General features: G+C 46.4%; 1 protein-coding gene across 1 annotated transcript in view; it reads right to left on the bottom strand.

The window, feature by feature from the left end:
* The window catches only part of LOC147717544 (melanoregulin-like), a 131,707-nt gene that overhangs the window by 60,807 nt on the left and 55,797 nt on the right, over positions 1-15,103 (bottom strand). Inside the window, exon 3 of the mRNA XM_086924350.1 lies at positions 12,564-12,654. Coding sequence (XP_086780476.1) covers positions 12,564-12,654 — 91 coding nt within the window. The remainder of the gene's footprint in view (positions 1-12,563; positions 12,655-15,103) is intronic.

Raw genomic sequence — 15,103 nt, 5'->3', positions numbered from 1 at the left:
AGGCTTGTTGCCCCAATCCTGGGCCCAGCGACGCCGACAGCATCAACCTTCGTGGGACAGCTCGCACCTCCATCCTGGTCGCCGACAACGCCTCCTGGTCCGTGAGACTGCAGAGCCTAGCGTCGCCCACTCACCTAGTCGAGGTGACGGCCATCCGGTGCCTTCCTGGTACCCTCTGACTACTGGCTAGTAGTACGAACTTGGTCCCCTCTGCTTTCAGGTATCAACGATCACTGATCCAGGCTTGGATCTCTACGAACTATTCATCACTGGTCGCCGGCCAGCAACTCCCTTTCTTCCGGCTCCTGGCTCGTCAGCGAAGACCCCCGACGCCTGTAAGACTTGTGCAGCTGCAGCCCTCGTGGCTAGGTAACTTCGGCATTTCGGTGCCTGCATAGCCTCCTTACTCTAGGGTCCCGAGTCCCTCGCTTCCGATTTGCCTTATCAGGTCCGCCCGAGACCACTAAACTTTCCGTGCCCTCGGGCACTTGTTTAAATTGTGCACTTGAAGTATTTTCTAAGAGCTTTGGTTCTGTGCTTAGTACCCTGTCCTCATAAAGAGTACAGGGCTGTTGTGATTCTAATAAATATACTGTTTATTTTCATAACACTTGTGTGGTGTCCTTTCACTTGGTGTTCAAGGGGTATGTGATGGTATTACAGCTGGCTTAACACGCCCTCTAGAGTTTAGCCCGAAGACTGCTCGTATCCACGCTACTAGGATAGCTGGTCTAAGGTTGACTTACAACCAATCACCATAAGGGTCGTTGGAACGATACATAGTGGTCGCTAGAATAGCGAACGCTGCATATCGGGCCAACTTCTCACACACGGGCTATAGTTGAAACTGCTGATAGCTCAATAGCACAAAATAGTTGTGAATTACAGTATTCTTACTTTTGGTATCCCGGAGCAGATGTTAGCTGTCCCTGGCGCCGCTGGGTTTAGAAACCCGGTTCTTCAACTGGCGCCCAACGTGGGGTGACTTCAGCGGTACCGGTCCAAGCCCGAAGATCGTGAGGAGCTTCGCGAGGAAATTCTGGAGGAAGGCCCCCACTTCATCGACCCCTGCATGTCGACTGTGGACCGAAGGTCTTTACTGCGAGTCTTACCCTTTCCGACGGCTACGAAGGACTGCTGCCCTGACTATCGCCCTGTCTTGGACCCGTTTGTGAAGATTTGTAAGGCGAGACAATAGACGGTCTTCTGGTGGCGTGACAGACATTTTGGTTAAATACTAGTGGGTCGCTCCCACGACTTTGTTTGGTTTCTTGGCTTACTTTGATTTGGTCGTTGCAACAACCAAAGCCGAGGGGCTCGTATATTTGCGAGTATATCGTGTTGATAACCTCTTGAAGTTTGAAGCTAGATTAGTGAGCTATAAGATGCCTGATCTTAGCAAATTTAGGAAATGGTTTTGTTGTAGTTGTAGAAGGGATTCCTGATGGGAGGATTCGTGTCCGATACCTCTGATTGGAACTCCAACTTATGAGCTCTATGCAAAGCATGGCGGGGGTCCAATTACGTATAATGAAATATGAATCCGCTATACTAGGAAAGATGGTGTCCTACGATGGCCCCAACATGGTAGTTCCGAATCAGAGGTTTTAGATAACCTAGAAGTTGCGCTATTTAGGAAGAAAGCCGGGCCGGCGATGTTTGACTCTTTCCGCCTCTGGTGTAAGGAAACCAAACAGCGAGAAATTAAGCAAGCGAAGAAAGATAGGAAAGAGAAGAATATATCGATTATGCAAGCTGCTAGGCAGTTTAAAGAAGATGAAGAAGATCGTGCGATTGAGGTGTCAGATAGACAGCATTGCATGGCCATTGACAAATGTTATCCGGCTTTGCCACCTCTTCTTTCGAATGCGACAAATGACCCTGAAAAAGATCCTTTGATGTCACATTTGTTGAGATTACCATCCCCTTATGTGCAGAGTGCTACAGCACCTCAGCAACCCCTAGTTGTTCAACCCCCTGGTGTTGTTCAGCCGCCAGCTGCTACTCCACAGTTGGTTCTTTCTCCATTGGCGCAGCCTTCTCTAGGGCCGCCAGCTTTGCTACCAGTCTTGCCTCAAACTCCTTTGCCTTCTTCTCCTGTGCCTCTGACTCCTTTTTTACTGACCCTATGTCTCCTCAAAACACTTTGTCTCCTGTTCTTATGTCAACTTCTTCTCCTTCTGCTCGGAAACGGATGTCTGAGACTGTTGTTAGTCTTTTGTCTCCATTCTTTGGGTCCCTGAATATGACCCCGGTTTCGGAACGTAAGCAGAGTCGTAGTCAGCTTCCTGGTCCCGAAGAGCGGGCAGTGTTGGATCTCTTGGCTCGTAGATGGGTTTCGAATGCTTCTAGGTATGATTTACAAGCGGTTATGGATGTTTTCTTGCAGTGGGATCCGCCTAAGCAAAGGTATGTGTTTGATGTGATGTGTACTTTCCTTCGTGAAGAATGGGAAAATAATGAGTTGGGTCTGATCCCGCAGGAGGTGCTTGATGTTCAGTCTGAATTTCCTAAAGGGACGATAGTGGGTCCCGATGTTGAGGAAGCGGTAGAGACGCTTCTTGCGTTTAGGTGTAAACTTCCTTCTCAGTCGTTGTTTGAACCTGATCCTTCTGTAAGGAGGAAAGTGAAGCAGTATCCTATGAGAGAAGTTCCCCCAGTATGGCGTGAAGCGGTAGCTGCTGGTGTGAATAATAATCCCCCAGCTGTTCCGGCGCACTTTCAGCGTGTATGGGTACATGTTCCTTGGAAGAGAGCTGAGGTCTTGGCTCTTAAGCAGACCTTGCCTGACCCCCGTAAGAATCCTGCTGGTTACTACAAGGAGTTGTCCCAAACAGTTGATGCGTGTGTTATGAATCTAGCTGACATAGATATGTTGTTGGGTAATGTAGTTCCTCAACCTTTGTGGGCGAAGATCCGTCATGAGAATCATGCACAAGAGTTAGGAGATACATGGGTTCACATTGCTGCTGCAGATGGTCGACAGGTAGGAGGTGCCAAACCTGAGCCTTTAGTTGCAGAATTACCTGGTAGGATTATTAATTTAATGAAAACTTTGATGCCTCCTATGCGAGTGAATTAGGACAAGTTAGCAGCATGCAAACAGAAGAAAGATGAAAGTGTGTCTGATTTCTTCACTAGGTTTGAAGAAACATTTATTGATCACTGTGGTCAGGACATGAGTACAGAAGGTGGTCAACGGTTGTTTGTAGAAAAGTTTGTTTTTAATTTGCTTCCCGAACTTTGTAATAAGTTGAAGGACTCTGAGAGTTCATGGGCCATTTCTTCTTCAGCCCAGATATTGGCTACTGCGCAGTATTACGAGAATAGGGATAAAGAAGAGAAGGATAAAGCAGAAAAGAAGACTAAAGAATTAAAGACAAAGGTTCTTTTACAGCAGGCGTAGCCGCCTCGCTCGAATCAGCGTCAGCAATCTTCCCAGTTTCAGCAGCCCCCACAGTTTCAGAGGTTGTTGCAGAAGCCTGAGTCTTTTCCTGCACGACTTCCGCTTGGTCCTAAGCAAGCGTCTAGGGGTAGAGGACGTGGTACGTTTTCTCAGAACGAGCGTTCCTTTCCTCCTCAGAATTCTATGAATTATTTTGATCAGCAGAACGTTCCGTCTGTGCAGTCTGCTCAGTACTACACGGAAGACTATTATGTTGAAGGTGAGAGCACTGGCTTTAATGATAGCTAGGACAGCCATGGACAAAGAGAGGGAGTAGAGTCAGTTCCAGTAGACCAGAGTGGACCTTATGTTGAAGTAATTACATCAGGTGTGTCAGAACCTTTTCTTTTGGATACTGGTGCGGCTAAGAGTTCTATTATGCACTCTAAACTCCCTTGCACACCATTGTCTGGCTTGACGAATGTCTCTGTAGGATTTTCTGGCGGCCCAGTTCGTAATCCGGTTTCTAGTCCTTTGTCTCTTTCTATTGGTCTTGTGAATTGGAAGCACCCCTTATTCTAACGACAGGTTGTGGTGAGAATCTGTTGGTTTTGGATTTGTTGAAAAGGTTGTCTGCGACATTACATTGTTCTCCTTCAGGAGTACATCTTACGTTGGGTAAGAGAGTGATCTCTCCGATGTATTTGTCTAAAGATCGGCTTCCACTGGAATTGCGTTTGCTTCCTGATACTTTGTGGGCTACAGGTCCGAATGATGTTGGCCTTTTGCAGATTCCACCCTATGTTGTTACTCTCAAGTCGAATGCTAAGCTACCTCGCATTCCCCAATATAAGATTTCTAGTGATGGTGAGAGAGCTCTTTTGGCGATTATCTATGATTTGGTTGAGAAAGATGTGATTGAAGAAACAAGAGGTAATGTGTGTAACAGTCCTGTTTTGCCTGTCCTCAAGCGTACTGACTCTTCTCAGCCACCTGTGTATCGGTTTGTGATTGACCTTCGAGAGGTCAATAAAATTGTCGTGCCACAGTTTCCTGTTGTTCCGGACATTACTGCCTTATTGACTATGATCCCTGCTTCGGCTGCTTGGTTTTCTGTTATTGATCTGAAGAATGCTTTCTTTAGTATTCCGATTGCTGAAGAAAGTAAGATATTTTTGGCTTCTCTTTAGGAGGTCGAAGCTTTCGGTTTAAGCGCGCTCCTCAAGGTTATTGTGAGAGTCCCTCCATCTATAGTCAGGCTTTGAAAACTCAGCTTGATGCTTTTGTCTTTCCTTCTGGTGCGACTCTTATCTAGTACGTGGATGATTTGTTGGTCGCTGCTGATGATGAAGAGATTTGTAAAGCAGCTACGCTTTCTTTGTTGCAACATTTGTCTGACCTTCACCATAAAGTGTCACCTTCGAAGTTACAGTATTGCCGCCAAGAAGTGACCTACTTAGGTCATCTCTTGTCGAAGGAGTGAAGACGATTGACCCCAGCGCGTATTCAAGCGATTACTCAGATGACTGTGCCATCCACACAAAGAGAGGTGCGTGCGTTTTTGGGTATCACCTCGTATTGTAGGCAGTGGATTCCGAATTTCTCCCTATTGGCGAAAACTTTGTTGGCACTTACCCTTAAGGATACACCGAATCCTATCCCTTGGTCTGACGAATGTCAGAAGAGTTTTTCTGAGTTGCGTGATGCATTGTGTTCTGCTCCGGTGTTGGGTACTCCCGATTACAGTAGGCCTTTCACACTATACGTACACGAGAGAGAGGGTTGTGTGTTGTCAGTATTAACACAACAATTCGGGGACAAGCAGCGCCCATGTGCGTATTTCTCGTCTACTTTAGATCCGGTAGCTAGAGCGTTGCTGAGTTGTTTGAGGGCTACAACGGCAGCGGCTGTTTCTATCTGACAGTCTACTGGCTTGGTATTGGATAATACGTTGATTGTGATGGTCCCACATGCAGTGGATACCTTACTGCATAAAACTAGGACTCAGCACCTTACTAGTGCACGTTTGTCAGGTTATGAGTTGACGCTTTTGGCTAGTCATGTGCACATTAAGCGGTGCAACACGTTGAATCCAGCTACATTGTTGCTGATTTCTGTAGAGACAGATGCTCAGGAACAGCATGATTGTTTTCTTCGGACAGAGGAGGAAATGAAGGGTAGAATTGATTTGAAAGATACTCCTCTTGAGAAACCAGATGGAGAAGTGTGGCTCACGGTGTAGAGCAGGCAGACCCAGAAGCTGAGGTCAGACCCGGGACCAGGGTTCAATTCCCGTCGCGGCAGGGTCTTGAGCTCAAAACGTCCACGGACTCGATAATTCTCGCTTCGGTGCCTGCTCTAGTCATGGGTTCTCACTCTGCAACTCTGGGCATTAGCTTGCTTAATCTCCACAATGGCCCCCCGCGGCGGGATGCCTGGCTTTCACCTTGGGGATGCCCTGTAGGGGCTATCTCACAGGGAAAGGCCAGGACGGGTTCCCAATGCAAAAGCGCCGGGACACCCCGTCAGGGGTAGCCGTGCGCTATATAAGTACCGCGAAATTTAAATTTAAATTTACCCTATGGGTGGATGGTTCATGCTTTAAGCTTCCGAATGGCGATACAACTGTAGCGTATGCGGTTACAACTTTGCACACGATTGTTGAAACTGCACGTATTGCACAGAATTCAGCTCAAGCAGCAGAATTGATTGCACTGACGAGAGCGTGTGTATTGTCGAAAGGAAAGAGAGTGAATGTGTATACTGATAGCCAGTATGCATTTGGTGTTGCCCATAGCTTCGGACGTTTGTGGAAGGAAAGACGTTTTATTACCTCTCATGGTACGAAAATTCAACATGGACAATTGGTGAATGAACTTCTTGAGTCACTTACTTTGCCGACACAAGTTGCGATTGTGAAATGCAGTGCACATAGGAAGGTTACGGATGATGTGGTTCGTGGTAATGCGTTTTGCGGATGAAGTAGCGAGAGAAACGACGAAAGATGTGACAAGTCGAATGTATGTTGCAGGCCCTGCTAGATGGGTTATGGCAGGAGGAATGTGTGAAGACACGATAGAAAGTGTGAAATCGATTCAGGCAGAAGCTACTGAGAAAGAATTGAATGTGTGGAGAGAGACTACGGGAATGTTGGATTCGACTGGCTATTGGGTTGAATTTTCGGAGCATCAGCGATGAATGTTGCCTGATGCGTATGTGCTCCCAGTGGTGACAATGGCTCATGGATTGGCTCACATTAGTTCGAAAGGGATATGTAAGTTGTTGGCTCCGGTATGGCAGAATGCTGGAATTCCAAAGTGTGCAGAGAATTTGGTTAAAAACTGTATGATTTGTTTGATGCATAATCCTGGCAAGGGAACCCCAACTCCAGCTGGTCATTTTGCTCCTCCAACGTATCCATTTGAGGTGTTGCAGTTGGATTTTATTCACATGGAGAGATGCAACAACCTAAAGTATGTCCTTGTGGTTGTTTGTGCCTTTTCCCGATGGGTAGAGGCCTACCCCCTAAAGGATAATACTGCTATATCTACAGCCAAGGTTTTGCTAAGGGAATATTTCCCCAGATTTGGTTTGCCGAGAATGGTATGGAGTGATAACGGAAGTGAATTTGTGGGCCAGGTTATGAAGAAAGTGTGTGCGGGTTTGGGAATCAAACAGAAATTTCATGCTGCGAATCACCCCCAGTCAGCTGGTTTGGTCGAATGCTACAATGGCACACTTAAGCTTAAATTGGCCAAGATACAAGCGAGCACTGGTCTTACATGGCCTGATGCTTTGCCGTTGGCACTTTTGTCAACAAGGACGACAGCTCATTCTCGTGTGGGACTTAGTCCGTATGAGATTGTTTTTGGTCGCCCGGCAAACGTTTGGGGTGTGCCGAGGCCGAATGAGTACAGTGACATCGAGTATCCTATGTTGGTTGATTACTTACATTACTTGACTGCTAAATTGCGTATTCTTCACCAACATGTGAACGATACCTTACCTTCAGCTTCTGTGGATCCAGGACATTCAATACAACCTGGAGACTGGACGTTAGTGAGGAATTTCCAGAGGACAAAGAATCTGGAACCGAGATGGGTAGGACCATTCCAGATTCTACTTGCGACAAGGACTGCCGTTAAAGTATTTAGCAAAAAAAACTGGGTACATGCCACCCATTGCAAGAGGATTCCTTTGCCTTTACCATATGATCAGTGGGTGAGGGAAGGAGTTGCAGATTCAGAAACCGAAAGGGTCTCTAATTTTGTGCCTTTTGGTGATGCATGTTTGACATGGACTCAGTCGGAACGTGCAGATGACGAAGTTCTACAAGAAGCTGTGCCTCCTCAACTGAAGCTTGACACTACCCAACCAGAGTGGCTTTTTTAAGGATCAGACGGTGTCTGGTAAAGAGCGCTACAATCTGAGATCTAACATGGACAAATAAAGTTAAGTGTTTTTGGGAACTATAGTCTTTCAGACAAGAAACTTTTTTGTTCTATTTTTCTTTTTGAGCTACCATCCGAGCTCAGCTGTAGGGTCGCGGTATAAAGACTTAAGGTTGTGAGCCGTGTGGACGCAAGGTCAGCGGTTCTAGTTTGTTCTAGGGCGTTCCCAGGACTTACAGACGCACACTTGAGCGAAAAGAAACAACTGCCGCGAACAGCGCGGTTAGAGGATGGAGTTTTTTGTAACTGAGAGAGTTGTTGATAAAGTGAATTTTAAGATGAGATTATGTACATTGATGCGTACCAAATGTTTTATAATATTGTGTTCTTTTATGTTTTTAAGTATCACATTTGCCTTTGTGGGTTGGATTATTCATGCTACTCCACTGAATTCTGCACCTACGTCCCAACTTATGCTTTCTTTTTCTACTGTTTCTTCGCACCAATTTTGCACGTTGCCTGAACATGAAAAGAAAAGGAGATCAGAATTTGTTAACAATTCTTTTATACAGCTGTTGCATCAGCATCAGTTGGTAGTGAATACCACTAATTGCTGGGTTTGTGGTCTTATGCCTCATACGACAGATAGAGGTATGCCTTATTTGGTTTTGCCTTTTTCTTTCAATGGGTCTGTATGGGCTTTTCAGACTATGTTTATCTATGCGAATGAGGTATATCCTTTACGTTCCATGAAAGACAATCCGAGAAATAGTGCCTTGATAAAGGGAATAGTAGGTATGATCCGAGATATTGATGCATATAATGCTATCCCTAAGGATGAGGTGCAGGCTTACGTTGGTTGGAACATGACTGGGTATAGTACTAGTCTGACAGAAGGAGAGGCGAAAAAAGTCTCCCCCGATTTGGATTGTACTACATCGAGGCCACTTTTGTTTGCAAGGTAGTGGTCGAAATCCGAGAGCTCAGTTAGGTAAGACTGTGTGTGCTCACACCTATGTTTATTCATCCCAGACTTTTTCTCCGTTCGTGCCAGCTAAAGGCACGTATTTTGTTTGTCTTGACAGAGCCTACACATGGTTGCCACCTGATTTTTCGGGAACTTGTTATGTGGCATTTTTGCTTCCCCCTACGTATACTGCTACTCCAGACTATCATAGGACAAGATATGGTAGAGGTGTCTTTGATCAGGAAGATACCGCAGCACAGGAAGTAGGAGACTTTTTCAAGGGTTTCCTACCGTTTTGGGGTCCTATGGCCAATAGCAGGAATATACGACACCTTACGAGAGTGGTTGAGGCCACTATCAATGAGACTGCAGGTGCCCTTAGTAATGTCACCGCTGAGCTTCAAGCGGATTGTCTTATGACGTTACAAAACCGTATGGTTTTAGACATTATACTTGCAGATAGAGAAGGGGTATGTAAATTGATCCAATCTAGTTGCTGTGTTTTCATACCAGACAATGCCCCTACGGTATACCAGGCCATTTCTAGACTACATAAGGTTTCCGAGTCTATTCATGTGGACGAAGGAGACTGGTCATTGACGGGATGGTTTTGGGGACTACTGTCCAGATGGGGATGGAAGATTCTGATATTCTTTGGTATGGTTTTAGCTATTCTCTTCTCTTGTTGTCTTTGCATCCAGTGTTCTCCCGCCGTTTGTAGTCTTTGTGCTATCTTGTGCGTGGAGAAGTGTGGCTCACTGGTTAGAGGAGGCAGACCCTGATGCAGAGATCAGACCCGGGACCAGGGTTCAATTCCCGACGCGGTAGGGCCTTGAGCTCAAAATGTCCACAGACTCGATAATTCTCGCCTCGGTGCCTACTCGAATCATGGGTTCACACTCTGCAACTCTGGGCAATCGCTAGCTTAATCTCCACTACGGCCCTACCGCGATGGGATGCCTGGTCTTCACCTTGGGGATGCCCAGTAGGGGTTATCTCGCAGGGAAAGCCAGGACGGGTTCCCAAAGCAAGCGCTAAGAGACCTGTCGGTGATTTGGCGCTATATAAATCGAAATTAACATAACATAACATAACAGAGACCTGTCTCGAGAGAAGTAGAGAATAGTAGGATAATGCTCCAGCAACATCTTGAAGATCTGATGAATATTGATATAGACCTAGATTCAGATTAACGTGAGTTTGGGTTATTGCCTACGTAATGGCAAAAGGAGGGTCTGAGGTTCTGTGAAATCCTGTCTGGTCTCGTGAGGTCATGGGTCCGTCACGATTTTGGTGATGTCGAACCGTATTTAGTGAGTGCGGCTAATATGGAGTGAATTCGTCACGTTAACTAGCGAGTTCATTACGTATTCAGAGACTTCGTTTTCGAACATGGGTTCCATTTTGTTTGTGACTCCATTTTGTGTTGCCATCACGTAGGCCCGTGGGCCCGTGGAGGTAACCGAACGAACGAAGTTGCATGAGCTTCGCTGTTCATACACTTATTAACTAGGACTTTTCTTGACTTTAAGGTGCATTGTAAGAAACTGACCCCTCCATCAGAAACTGACCTCACTAAGCTAATTTCCTTGGGTGATTGTTGTCTGAGATTGCGAACCAAGGTTCAGGATATCGTTAACTTTTAGGTTCCTTACACATGCTTTATCTTGCTCGTTATCTGTCATTGTTTCCTTTCCTATGCTCTTTCATTACATGCATTGTGCTTTCAATTATGGGTTTGTCCAGCTTGTGAAGATTGGATTTGGGACATTCCTAATAATTAACTTGTGGGTTGGGGCGATGTAAACTGAGAGTTTTTGCCATGTGATACTTTGTTTGAGAATGTACCTTATTGGTTAGAATTTTTCGCAATGGGTGTGTACTCGTATTGTGAATTTTGGGATAAAATGGGATGTCTTGCCTTACAAAAATTGAACAGTTTCTTGAGTTGTACACCGTGTTGTATTGCTGAGATTACTGTTACTAGCTGCAGCTAATAAACTGGTCTCTGACGCCACCCAGAAGTATTCCGTGTCTCTGTATACCAAGACAGGGGAATCCGAAGACTTTGGGCGTGTCCCTGGCGCCGCTGGGTTTAGAAACCCGGTTCTTCACTTTCTGCAGAAGAATGAAGTCAGATGTGGACTTGGTGCAGAGAAGCCCACAAGGTTGACTTGTTTCTTGCATGTGCCCTTGACACCAACAGGACAAACTCTTGTTTTTAACCTTCTGCACCCCATTCACTGTCCATTAGGTCGAAGCCTTCAGCTTGATAAGAGACAAGGTGCTTTCAGCAGTGGTAACAGAGTAATGTGTGGTCTTGCTGCTGGTGCTGAGGTGCAGAGAAGACCACAAGATTAATTTGACACCATGAGGACAACTTCTGTTTTTTTATCAACCTGTGCCCTCTCTTCACTGGAAAACCCCACAAGATTCACTTGTTTCCTTCATCAGCCCATCACACCAACAGGAACTATGGCCTTGTTTCACTCTTCTGAAATAAGTAACCTTTCCGCTATCCATAAGCCCCCCTCTCATCCATTAGGCCGAGCGCACCCTCACTTACCCTCACACCCTCACCCACCCTCACTCACCGTCACTCACCCTCACCCACCCTCACTCACCCTCACTCACACCTCCTCACCCTCACACCCCCTCACCCTCACACACCCTCACACACCCTCACCCCCATCACCCTCACCCCCGTCACCCTCACCCTCACATCTCCTTACTCTCGCACCCCCTCACTCACCCTTCCACCCTCACACACCGGCACTCACCCTCACAACCTCACACCCTCACACCCCTCACCCTCACAACCCTCTGACCCTTACTCACCCTCACCCCCTCACACCTCCACACACCCTCACCCTCACACACCACATCACTCAGGAACACCACCACATCACTCAGGGACACCACCACATCACTCAGGGGCACCACTCAGGGGCACCACCACATCACTCCGGGACACCACCACATCACTATGGACACCACCACATCAATCTGGAACACCTCCACACCACTCAGGAACACCACCACATCACTCAGGGGCACCACTGCATCACTCAGGGACACCACCACATCACTCAGGGACACCACCACATCACTCAGGAACACCACCACATCACTCAGGGACACCAACACATCACTCAGGAACACCACCACATCACTCAGGGACACCGCCATATCACTCAGGGGTACCACATCATCACTCAGGGACACCACCACATCACTCAGGGACACCACCACATCACTCGGGGACACCAACACATCACTCGGGGACACCGCCACATCACTCAGGGACACCACCACATCACTCTAATACACCACCACATCACTCTAATACACCACCACATAACTCAACCCAACCACAATAGCCCAGTCCTTGCTTGCTACCAACAAGCATTGCCATAGCCAATAGAACTCGCATTAGGAAAGTGTAAGCTATTGGATTTGTGAATAACAATGCTATTAATTTATATATTTTCAAAGCCAACACATATTTAAAAAAATTGTCATTTACAATACCAATAGCTCACACTTTCCTAATGCGAGACCTATTGCATTGCAAATTTACACTTGTAACACTACCTGGGCGAAGATTTTGCCTCGTTATTACCAGTTTAAGAGCAAAATACAGCAATAAACAACAGAAAGATGACCAGTCAACCTTTGCAAAGGGCTTTTCACTGCGCAGGAACAAGCATTGCCACTTTTTAAGCAAATGTTTATCCAGTATGGCTGTCCACCTGAGCCAGGCTTCCTCACCCACTCGTAGGATGATCCCTCCCTCTTCAGACTCCAGCCCCTGTCTCACCTAGGTTATCCAGGATAATTCGCCAGCGGTCCTTCATGTCCTTGCGCACCTGCCTCAGTGCTCCGATGTCAAAGCTGAGCCTGCGGTAGCCCTGAAGGAAGAAAGAAGAGACACCCACAGGTGGGCTTTCAGTGATGGACTCTTTGTATCAGCGGGCCCGAGACCTTCCTGACTCTCTTTACCGCAGCCACCTAGTAAGGGCGCCATTGGCTCTAATGCAAGTAAGATAATAGAACCAGCTGCCCCTGCTAAGTAATGAAGGCTAGATATACCCAAAGCCCGGTGCCACTGCACCTGTTGCACTAAGGAAAGCGAAATCCTCCAACCTCGTGGTGGGGGGCAACTGAAAGCTACTATGCAAATCTACAAATCCCAATGCGCTCCCATTACCACTTACGGTTCTGAAATTTGAATGGCTGCGAATTGTGAAACCATACAAAATGTAGGCGATTCCTCGAAGTACCAATTTCCTCCCCCAATATTATCTGCCACAATCACTAAACTTGTACATCTATGATTTTATTAGAATGAGGCCTCTGCTATTTTGGATATCTATATGGACTAACGAGAAGGCAGTACTCACAAGAGATACAATAGATGACTGTCTCTCCTGTGATAACGGCCTCCTAATTCCTTGGTTGGCATACAGTAAATCGGAATTGGGAGAAATAGGTTTGCAGAAGGCTTGACAGAGAAAGATTTATGTCCTACTGTTAATAAATAGGAAGTAGCCACAGTCTTTTATGAATTAGCGCAGGAAAATCACCTCAAACACACGGAAGGGAAACCATTGATTACTGCCTACTTGTCCTTGTGTGCCTCAACGTCACCTCCTGTTTACCTAGAGCAGCCCTCTGGGAGATGGGTGCACTCCTTGGGGCAGATTTACGTTTCCTGGCGCATCCCAGCAAATTAGCGGGGATGCGCCAGGAAAGATGCATGACGCAAGTTTACCCGTGCGCCACCACAGATGCACTGCATTTGCAATGAGGCGCATCAGGGTGCAAGGATAAACAAATGCGTGTTGCATCTGCCGGCATAAGGTTGGTGCAGTGCTGGGGTTGCATTGCGGGCGCGACGCAACACCAGCACTGTTCCAACCCTGCCTATGTCCAACATGGTGCGTCAAGCCTTACGCCTGCTTCTAGCAGGCGCAAGGTTTTCACGCAGCAGGGTCGGAAAAGTGACTCAGTGAAATCTTGTAGATTTCACACAGGCACTTTTGCGAGGCGTTCCTGCGCCCGAACGCTCACCCTGCACTACACGAAACCTGACATATGTTTCATGTGGCGTAGGGCTTTATAACGTGACCCATCTCCCTAGATGTCTCACGTTGTAAATACCCTGCAGCATGGCGCTGGTTTTACGCCGCCGCTGCCTCACAGAAGTGATGCACGGCGGCGCAAAAGGGGCGTACGGGGCTTGTAAACCTGCCCCCTTGTTATTTAGGTTCTGTGCTGACACCGCTAAATATCTACTGTGTTTCCCACTTGGGTATCAACCAAACCTTCCCACTATCCCCTGTCTGTGTGACAACAAGTCAGGTCAAACTATGATACATTTCTTACTGTCCTGTAAATTTTATGAATTTTATACAAGGTTATTCCTAATCCCGTTTTTTTAAAGGAAATCTAGTGACATTAGGCAGTGTCGAGCTATATTTTCACGTGTCATCCTTCTGTCTGACTATGAAACATGCCTACACGCTGGTTCATTTTTAAACCATGCAGTTAGGGCACGTAGCACCTTATTAATTTGATAAATTGTGTTGAATTATGCATATTTTGGCACTCAATTAACTTGAAAACGAAACATGTCGATCCTGCAGGCTCACCTGACATACTGCGAAGGTGCACAGCACTTTACTTTATTATAACTTGATGCTATCTGTAATTTTTACTTTTTCATAATATCTAAATCGTGTTTTTAAACTGAATGAAATGTCAATTGTGATTTGCATGTTACTTTTATGGATGCAAAACCTTCCGAATAAAGTGAATTGAATTGAATTGAAAGCTAAGTCCCTGCACCATTGTATTAGTCTTCGACATGTTCTTTCACCTCCTGCACCCAAACATCGGAATCTGCAGCTGACTCTCTGTGTAGCTTCACACACAGTTTATTACCTCCCCAAATCCTCAAATTAATCCCAGCCTATTCCATATATATACTGTGACTTGGAACAAAATAATAGGCGTCAATCTAATCCCAACTCCGTGCCTGTCATCATATGTGAACTGAGGCACGTTTTCCGAACTCTGGTATTTTGGCGGGAAACGATGAATGCCCCCAGGTGCTAAGTCTTTGTGACGCACTGGAAAGATAGTTGCTACAGCAGTTGCTACAGCCACAGGCAGGGGAAGAGAGCTGCTGGAAGGGCACCGCCATGATAATGATTGCTCCCCACCCCCAAAGGAAACTGGCAGTAGCCAAGGCTGGCAGGTCAACAGTTTCCTCTCAAAGCAAAAACTTTGCTCATGTTTCTCATACTTTTCTGCTTTCAAGCTAAAATTAAAAACCCAGTATTGGACTTGGCCCTC

Source organism: Lissotriton vulgaris, chromosome 5 (genome assembly GCF_964263255.1).
Source record: "Lissotriton vulgaris chromosome 5, aLisVul1.2, whole genome shotgun sequence".
Lineage (NCBI taxonomy): Eukaryota > Metazoa > Chordata > Amphibia > Caudata > Salamandridae > Lissotriton > Lissotriton vulgaris.
The sequence above is the reverse complement of the archived record's forward strand: the minus strand, read 5'-3'. Positions and strand labels throughout refer to the sequence as shown.